Source organism: Puntigrus tetrazona, chromosome 7, assembly GCF_018831695.1.
Source record: "Puntigrus tetrazona isolate hp1 chromosome 7, ASM1883169v1, whole genome shotgun sequence".
Classification (NCBI taxonomy): domain Eukaryota; kingdom Metazoa; phylum Chordata; class Actinopteri; order Cypriniformes; family Cyprinidae; genus Puntigrus; species Puntigrus tetrazona.
Genome location: NC_056705.1, coordinates 5105579 through 5115526, shown reverse-complemented (window position 1 = coordinate 5115526; position 9948 = coordinate 5105579). Strand labels below are relative to the sequence as shown.

The window sequence follows — 9948 nt, the reverse complement described above, 5'->3', positions numbered from 1 at the left end:
CACCAAGTATTGAATAGAGGGTGGGGTTTTTATTTAGCACTCCGCCTTTTATCTCTTACTCATAGCAAACTAACAGAAGGGCATGGCTGAGGATATTTCGCTCAAGCCGTCCACCTGACATCAGAGGAGGAACGCTATACTAGAGCAGCAGCAAAAGATGCAGAAGATGGTTGGTCTAATTTGTTGAAAATTGGACCAACAGTCTGAGAATGTTTGAAAATGGAGGTTTCCAACATACATTAATATTGCGTAACTGGTATCGATGTTCTCAGCATCTATCAAAGAATGTAACTAATTACATTAGCATTATTTGAAATCTCATTATAAATTTTGACCACAAGGTGGAACTGTCTTGACATTTTGAGTACACAAGAGTGCCCAGTTTCTTGATGATAGACCAGTGTGTTTTGAAATTCATTTACAAAGCATTTCAAAGCAATTCTTGTCATTGGAAAGTTCGTTCAATTCTGCTTTCAACCCAGAGATATCAGTATATATATATATATATATATATATATATATATATATATATATATATATATATATATATATATATATAAAGGATTTTATATATGCCTACGCACCTTCAAAACACAACAAACAATAAACGATAAAATGAAACTTATCTATAATATATTAATCTTAATATCTATAATAAGATATAATAAGATATTCACCCCCCAAAATAATTGCATTAGCGTCTTTAATCTGAATTAATGAGCATCATAAATAGTGATTGTATGTGATTCTTACCAATGTAACACACAAAATATGTTAAGTCGGTGCAGGGGAAATCACGCCACTCTCCATTATTATATGTCAGAACACACTCCTCTCCTAGTCCATAGTTATCTGGCTGACCTACAGCCCAGGACTTGAACACCACACTCTCGTTATTGTAGGACCAGTGCCAGCTGTTGATGTCGTTGTACAGTCCGACCCAGGCATAGCCAGAAAAGGACTGTTCACTTGCTGCTTCTTGCAGACGTGTCCAGTTTTCGTTACTCTGAACCGTGGCCAGGTCAAAATGGTTTGTCCTGCAGTAATTCTGTGCAGCACTCCATGTTATAGAGTTGCTGATCAGTATATACTCTGGTTGTACACAAAGAGTTAAAGACAGCAATCCTGCAAGAGAGCACAGTCGTTTTATTATCTTTCCTTTTTAAAGTTTAGAGTGTTAAATTAGCTGGCTTTATTTGTCTCATGCATCTTGTTTTTATTTTGAGACTTAGTGTTTCGTGTTGTTTAGTGTTGCTCGTTTTTGGAGAAGAGCTTGTCAGGTGACTATGAATTTACAGTCTTGAGAAGAATTTACAGTCACTATAGTATTTCTTTCATAAATCATTGGTCAAATTATGGAGAACATACTGATTTAAATATTTAGACTATATTTTAGTTAAAACTATATTTAATAAGACTAAATAAGGATTCATTTTAATATTGTTCTTCAACAATCAAAGTGCACACATTTAAATTTAAAATTAGGTTTATTAGTCCCAGTCCTGACTAGTCAAGACAACCCCACAACATCCAGAGACCTTAGGTACTCTGGGCGGATCTCATCCACCCTGGGTGCCTTGCCATCGAGGAGCTTCTCAACAACCTCAGTGACCTCAGCCAGGGTGATGGTCGAGTCCCCCCCGGGTCCCTTGCCTCTGCTCCCTCAATGGAAGACGCGTTGGCGGGATTGAGGAAATCCTCAAAAGTATTCCTTCCACCGCCCGACAATATCCCCAGTCGAGGTTAGCAGGCACCAGCACTGTATAAGGTGTTGGCAGGGCACTGCTTCCCTTTTCTGAGGCGTCGGACGGTTTGCCAGAACCTCTTTGAGGCCGTCCGATAGTCCTTTTACATGACCTCCCGAACTCCTCCCAGACCCAGGTTTTGCCTGCACAACCACTCGGGCAGCGGTCCGCTTGGCCCACGGTACCTGTCAGCTGCCTCAGGAGTCCCACAAGCCAACCAGGCCTGATAGGACTCCTTCTTCAGGTTGACGGCATCCCTTACTTCCGGTGTCCACCATCGGGTTCGGGGGTTGCCGCCACGACATGCACTGGAGATTTTATGGCCACAGCTCCGGACAGCTGCGTCGACCAAAGAGGTAGAGAACATAGTCCACTCGGACTCAATGTCTCCAGCCTCCCTCGGGATCCGGTCATAGTTCTGCTGGAGGCGAGAGTTAAAGATCTCCTGACAGGGTCTCTGCCAAACGTTCCCAACAGACCCTCACGGTACGTTTGGGCTTGCCAGGTCTGTCTAGCCTCCTTCCCTGCCAATGGATCCAACTCACCACCAGGTGGTGATCAGTTGACAGCTCTGCCCCCTCTCTTCACTCGAGTGTCCAACACATGCGGCCGGAGATCAGATGATATAACCACAAAGTCGACCCTAGGGTGTCCTGATGCCACGTGTACTGGTGGACACCCTTATGCTTGAACATGGTGTTCGTTATGGACAGTTTGTTATAGACAGAACACCACTCTGGTTTAGATCGGGGGGGCGTTCCTGCCCCTTCAGGTGTCACTAGCATCACCAACATGAGCGTTGAAGTACCCCAGCAGGACAATAGAGTCCCCGGTTGGAGCACTTTCCAGCACCCCTCCCAGGGACTCCAAGAAGGCCGGGTACTCTGCACTGCCATTCGGCGCCCGTAAGCACAAATGACAGTGAGAGACCTCCCCCCAACCTGGCGTTGCAGGGAGGCGACCCTCTCGTCCACCGGGGTAAACTACAACACATGGCGGCTAAGCTGGGGGGCTATGAGCAAGCCTCTCACTGCAGGCAACACCAGAGTAGTGATGAGTCCAGCCCCTTTCAAGGAGATGGGTTCCAGAGCCCAAGCTGTGTGTGGAAGTGAGCCCGACTATCTCTAGCCGGTATCTCTCTACCTCCCGCAACAACTCAGGCTCCTTCCCCCCCCAGAGAGGTGACTTTCCATGTCCCTGAAACTAGATTCTGTATCCAGGGGTTGGGTTGCCGAGGTCCTCGCCTTCGACTGCCGCCAAACCACAAGGCACCGGCCCCTTACGGTCCCTCCTGCAGGTGGTGGGCCCACGGGAGGATGGCCCCACTTCGCTGTTTCGGGCTGAGCCCGGCCGGGTCCTAAGGTGGACCGCTCTTTGTCTGGCTTGTCACCTAGGACCTGTTTGCGTTGGGAGACAGGTCCGTAAGTTCTCTTGAATATTTCTTTTTCTTCAAATCTTTGTCACAGGACATGAGAGAGATTATTTTGCCTGTTTGGACATCTTTTTGTCTTTTTGTTTTGTGTCTCGCATTCAGGTCTAACACTTCTCTGTGTAACAGTGGTAGAGACCCATGCTTAAGCCCTGGATCTGACAGAATAAACAAGCCACTTTACGGACCCAGCAGAGACCTCCACCAAGGATCTACTAGGTGGTGGCTCAGCACGATGCCACCGTCAAGCGCCATGAGGCAGCTCTGTCACAGACCATGTCTGGACAGATTTTTTTGTTTTGTGCAGCGAGAGTATGCAATTTCTTTTAATATTGTTAGATATTTTACTGTCATTTTTTTTTAAATTTTAGTACATTGTTTTACAAATAATGTTTTACCTGAAAGAAAGAGCAGACGAAGCAAAATTTGGTCCATCACTTTGGTTTTTGTCTCTGGAAAAAATACATGTAAAGAAAATTGACAAGATTATTTATTTGTTTTTCAATAATCGCATTTGTATAAGGACCTGTGTATATTTTCAGTTTCTACAACATCTGTTTGTTGTTTTTATTTTTTTGTTGTGCAACCAAATTATGAAAATGTAAAGAAACGAATGCTGTAAAATCGCACGTCAGTCCAACTTCAGAAGTGTCCCTAATATCTGCGTGCTTACATAGTAACTGGATGTGTATTTAGTATGTAACCACATTGTAAAGTACACATCGGTATATGTTTATCTACAGCTGTCATTTCTGCAACTATACACACGTAACCACTCTTAGAATGATGCGTGTAAATACAAATGTGTAACAGGACATAGATTTGGTAACAGCAATATGTTTGAGAGTAACTGGAACAGTTGGAGATGGAGCTGGATCTGGAGTTGGTATAATACCAGTGTACTTACAGTAAAATTACTATTCAGTGGGTTGTTAAATTTGTTACAATTTACACAAACATTATAGCTGTAGATACTATGTGCCAATGTTTCTGTACACTATGGTTGCATGCTGCGTACACATATAGTTACTATAAGTCCACAGATATTAGGGACACTTGATATAAAACGGAACCGGCAAGTTTAACTACTACAACAACAGAGAAATCAAACCAGCAGATAAACAAAACATACATATGATACATAAATACCAACATCATGAGTTTACTACATTACGATGTTAAAGTACTGCAGAACTACTGTTATATCTGTTCACCCCTTATGAATGAAATAACACTAACCTGTTAAACTGATGAGTTCAGTGATGCTGAGTTATCAGAATGATTCTCAGCTTCCAGATCTTGTGCTCTTTACATGGGTTCATTGGGTTAAGAAGGCAGATATGTAAAGTGTGTCCTTTATTGTTTTTTTTGTAGTTCCTCCTTCAGGTGTGATTTAGCGCTTCATCATGCGCTCATGTTTCATGTGGAAATATTTACAATATTTATTTAATTTTTTTTTTATACATTTATTCAGAAAATCCATTATTTAAAAAAAAAACTTCTAAAATAAACTTTACATAAATTAACTTTATATGCATTTACATATATGGATTTGCATTTAAGGAACACATTTACATTTGATCGGACATTGGAAAACATAAGAAATGTGTTTCTTCAGGTCAGCTGTATTTGTGTAAATGCATTTGAGATTGGTAGAGTTTTATTTCAGATCATGCAAAATGTAATTCGTTACTGACTTTTCGGAAGTTATTGTCGTACGCAAATGCTAGTAGACGTGTGCTTGGCCTGTGTCCTGGAAATTTAGACTAAATAATGACCTGCAAGACTCTACTATCAAGGGGATAGGGACGAACGCTTTAGAAAACCGCCGATCGTTACACCTCTAGTACTGGGGAAACTTACTTAAATGCTTTAAAATGATTTGTTGCAAACCGTTACTACTATAAAAAACTATCGATTCGTGGATTCAGGCTCATCCTGACTGCTGCAGAGTGTGTTTGAGCACAAACATTTGAATATTCGACTGATGTATTATGTCTTACTTCATTTCTTCTATTAAATAGATTTAAATTGAAAAAGCAAAGCAATGGTAATTTCGTTGGTTATATTTGTTCTGTTTGTTTTTTTGCATCATCGTTTGTAATATGATAGTAACTATTTATAAAAAACAGTTTGAAAAGAGCTAAATAAACATCAGAAAGTGTTTTTAAGGGACGCAGCTGTGGGTGTATGCGGGTTATACGTCTTCTGAGCCAATAATGTAAGGAGAAACCTCTGAAAATGCTTTTAAAGAGCACATGAAGGTACAATTTGATCAGTGTTTCAGTAATGCTCTTTTTGCAGTGAAGGACCGTTCATAGTTTAATGAGTGAGAAGACGACCTGAAGCGACTTGAGAAGAGCTGTGTTGAAAACAGATGAGCGCACATTCACTGGATTTTGTTCTCAGAATAAGAAGAAGCACAGCTTAACCCTGCGTACGTGTTTGTATTTAGTTGTATTCAAAAAGTTTAATCCACTCATAGGTGGCCTGTAATGTATGTGTTCAGATCAAACGTCAGTTTTTGGAAAGGTGGCTGTGTTTTCGTTGCGCTCTGGGTCGTGACCCAGTCATGAGGCACGCGGAGATTCACACCACTCCTGAACATCTGCTTTCCTTAACGCTTGAGCTCCAGACGTATTCAAATACACCAGAACCAGCTGAACATCCTCAGGAACAAGACAGATCTACTTTACATAGTGCAGGTCAAGCGGCAGAAGATCCGAGCGGCTCCCTCTGGAGGAGATGAGCAGAACATCAGACAACTCCTCAAGTATAAAATGGGTTCCTCTTCCAGGGAACTCAACGCTCAACGATAGGGAACGCAGCCTGCATTAAAAAAAAAACAATGCCAATTTATTGGGGCTTTTTGTTTTAAACCATCCATCTTTTAGAGACCAATCAGTTCTTCATGGATAAATGTCCCACCTGTTCTTTTTTTCTCATTTTTGTCTCATTTTCTCTCTGTCAGGAACACTTCCTGTATGTGTCCTGCATAATTAATAACTGGAATAAAATTTTATATTTTATAATAGCTGCCAAATCCATATTTCTAATTTTTGTTTAACTAGAAGTAATAAAATACCTAACTGATATATAGATAGTTAAATACCGTGCATGTTTATAATAATAATAATAATAATAATAATAATAGCAAACACACAAAATTACTTGCACTTTAACTAAAATTAAAGTAAAATCTGAAAAAAAATGTAAAAGCTATATTATATCTATGATGGTAAAAAAAGACACAAGAACTTGACTTATGTACTTTATTGTTTTAATATAATTTTTTTTTTGCTGAAATATACATATAGAAATATAAGAAAACATGGATGCACCAATACTTTCTGGAGCTCAGTGAATAAAAATATGTTTATTTCAGTTCTTAACCACGTACCACTGAATCATCAGAAATCAAAACACATTTGTATTACTGGGTAAATCTGCTGTCCGGTGGTTTAGTAGTGGTTTAGTAGTGGTTGAGTAGTGGTTGAGTAGTGGTTTAGAAGTGGTTTAGTAGTGGTTGAGTAGTGGTTGAGTAGTGGTTGAGTAGTGGTTGAGTAGTGGTTGAGTAGTGGTTTAGTAGTGGTTTAGTAGTGGTTGAGTAGTGGTTGAGTAGTGGTTTAGTAGTGGTTTAGTAGTGGTTGAGTAGTGGTTGAGTAGTGGTTGAGTAGTGGTTTAGTAGTGGTTGAGTAGTGGTTGAGTAGTGGTTTAGTAGTGGTTGAGTAGTGGTTTAGTAGTGGTTGAGTAGTGGTTGAGTAGTGGTTGAGTAGTGGTTTAGTAGTGGTTGAGTAGTGGTTGAGTAGTGGTTGAGTAGTGGTTGAGTAGTGGTTTAGTAGTGGTTTAGTAGTGGTTGAGTAGTGGTTGAGTAGTGGTTTAGTAGTGGTTTAGTAGTGGTTGAGTAGTGGTTGAGTAGTGGTTGAGTAGTGGTTAGAGTTGAGTAGTGGTTTAGTAGTGGTTGAGTAGTGGTTTGAGTAGTGGTTGAGTAGTGGTTGAGTAGTGGTTGAGTAGTGGTTTAGTAGTGGTTTAGTAGTGGTTTAGTAGTGGTTGAGTAGTGGTTTAGTAGTGGTTGAGTAGTGGTTGAGTAGTGGTTTAGTAGTGGTTGAGTAGTGGTTGAGTAGTGGTTGAGTAGTGGTTTAGTAGTGGTTGAGTAGTGGTTTAGTAGTGTGTTGTTTCGGGTTAGGCTTCATCTAAGGCAGGTTTTGAGTATCAGTGCATCATTCTGCTTCTCATTCTACTCTCTTCTGAAAAGTCATCCGTTTGTTTCCGTTCTCCACTCCAGCCTGGTGATGTTTGTCACTCCCAGTTTCTGTAGTCTCTGCTGGATCTGAGGACCAAAACACAGCCGGTTTGATACGCCACCGTTCGGTCAATCATTCGACAGAATCGAGCCGGTTTGTGACTCACCTTCGCTAAAATGGACGTCTGCGTACCTGGATCATTGACATTCAGAGCGGCTTTGACCTCCAGCCGCAGGATCTGTCTCTTTATACCGGCTGCACCTGAAACAAACATTACTGAAAGTCTTCCATGCTTTTTTTACACATGGTACTACTAGTACGCTAGCAGCTCAGCACACGTGAAGCACTTACTCTCATAGCAGAAAAAGGGCTTCAGCTTTCCGCAGAGCTCCGTTTTCCAGAATTTGTTGTCCATCACCGCGACGCATTCCCCGAGGAAATCTGGCTGAAGCAAATCCCAGTTCCTGAAGGACGACGCGCTCCCGTCGGACCAGTCGAAGTCGTCCATGAAGAGGCCGATGTACGCGAAGCCCAGCGTGGGAATCAGGTCCATAATCTGATTGTTCTCGTCTGGGTTCCTGACGCTCACCAGATCGGTGTAATACAGCCTGCAGTAGCGCTGGGCTTCTCTCCATATGTAGAGGAAGCTGATGTAGACGTATCGATGCTCAGACCCTCTCGCTATAGAAGAGCAAGAAACACAGAGAGTTATATCATACAGTGTAAAGGGTCCGTACCGTCACATCTGAAAGGTGAGGTATATATTCAACATCTAAAATAAAACAGTATGGGACCTTTAACTCATACATAAATGTAGAATCTTTACTAAAAGTGGCTAAAGCTTTAATTAACATTAAAATAAAAACAAAATTATTAATTCAAGCTGATTCGTTAATATTTTGGATATGTATGAATTCAAATTTAAATCAGTTTTGGTTCATTTTTATATACTGCAACTCTCAACAGAAATCATAGATGTTGCCTTAGCAACTGGATAAAATAGTTTTTTGATGTGACTTTTTACTGTCTTCTAAAAAATAACTCAACATATAGTCATTATTGTCCAAATTACTGGCAACAAACATACGAACATGTCACAATTGTGTCCAATAAATTTTTTTTTAAAAATTAGGGTTTTGTGTGTGATTTTTTTTTCACATTTAGGCTCATCCGATAAATAAGAAGATATGTTGTTAACAGTAAAACGTTCTCAAACCCAGCGCCGTGGTAAGATGGCGGTTCTGGCCGTCTCTCACCGTCATAACAAATGAAGTTGAAGGGATCGAGGCAGTTGGTGTTCTGAAACAGTCCTTTATAAGTCATGATGACGCAGTTTTGATTCACTCCATCGTCCGGCTCGAATGGCGCCCAGTTTCTGTACTTGGTCTCTCCGTCTTTATAAAGGCGTGCGTCTGCCAGAGCCCAGCGCCAGTGAAGGAAGCCGCTTTCCGTCAGGCCGATCCAGGCGCCCGAGTACGTGACCCGGTCGGTCCCAAGCGTGTCCAGATCGTCCGTGTTTTCAATCACGGCCAGGTCCGTGTGCGTCGCTCTGCAGTACAGCTGGGCTTCGGTGAATGTTTTTAACTCCGACACGAAGTAGTACATGTTCATCGACTGCTGAAGGACCGGCGAGGCGGAAAAACCTAGAAAAGACACCCGATAGTGGTCGAGAAATCTGTCAAATAAGGGTCAAATGCAGTAAACGTGTGAAGAACCCACCGATCACGATGAGGAGTGCACACAGCTTGTTCTCCATTCTCTCACGAGCCGCTGGATTCTGAAACAACAACCTGTTATGATTATTAATAAAAAGTCTTGTTGTGTTGCGGGTCAACTGGCTTCGGTTTGGTTGTTAAACTGCTTAAAATACTGGTTCGATGGTTTCTTTGTTCCTAAAACTGAGGTGAACATTTCTCGTGTTTCTAAAAATAGAATAGTGCTGTTTTGGGGTCCCACAGATTCCCTTTGACGCCGTTTGATGAACATCAAGCAGATTTAGTCAAAGAACAGAAATCCTGTCTTCTAGTAGTTTCTGATCTGCATGAAAACTTGAAATGTTAAATTCAAAGCGTCTTCTGAATCATCTAAGAAATATTCTGTCTCAGTCTCATGAAAATGTGTATATAAATAGTAAAACAAAGGGTACTGACAGGCAAAAATGGACTATTTATGGAGTAATGGACTAATTATGACGTGCATATAACATGCAGTTTTCACGTGCATATGATCATCATTTTTTTGTTTTTATACTTTGCTATTTGTGAGAATACTCACTGTTTCTTTATCCATTAAATGTGTTTTTTTGACAAGTTACAGTAGGGGTTTGTCAGTTTTCCTGATTTTTTTAGTATTCATATGCCTTTTTTTTTTTTTTTTTTCAGTCGACCCTAAACACAGAAGTAGTACATTCTGAACACAACGGGGTTAAAATGAGTTGCAAATAAAAAAAGCAACACAAACCTGCGTGATCTTCTCCTCTTCTTCTCTCCTCTCAGGTCTTCCTGAGCTTTAATATCCTCTTTAAGCGCAT

The 9948-nt window shown here is 41.0% G+C and overlaps 1 protein-coding gene across 1 annotated transcript; it reads right to left on the bottom strand.

Annotated features, from left to right (window-relative positions):
* Window positions 1–7176: 7176 nt before the first annotated feature.
* Window positions 7177–9915, bottom strand: LOC122349285 (secretory phospholipase A2 receptor-like). The gene is made up of 6 exons (XM_043245268.1): window positions 9879–9915; window positions 9138–9208; window positions 8675–9061; window positions 7770–8099; window positions 7585–7679; window positions 7177–7504 (listed from the first exon to the last, which is right to left on the bottom strand). Exons 2-6 carry the CDS (start codon window positions 9172–9174, stop codon window positions 7430–7432), a joined length of 924 nt encoding a protein of 307 aa, XP_043101203.1. The 5' UTR covers window positions 9175–9208; window positions 9879–9915; the 3' UTR covers window positions 7177–7429.
* Window positions 9916–9948: the final 33 nt, after the last annotated feature.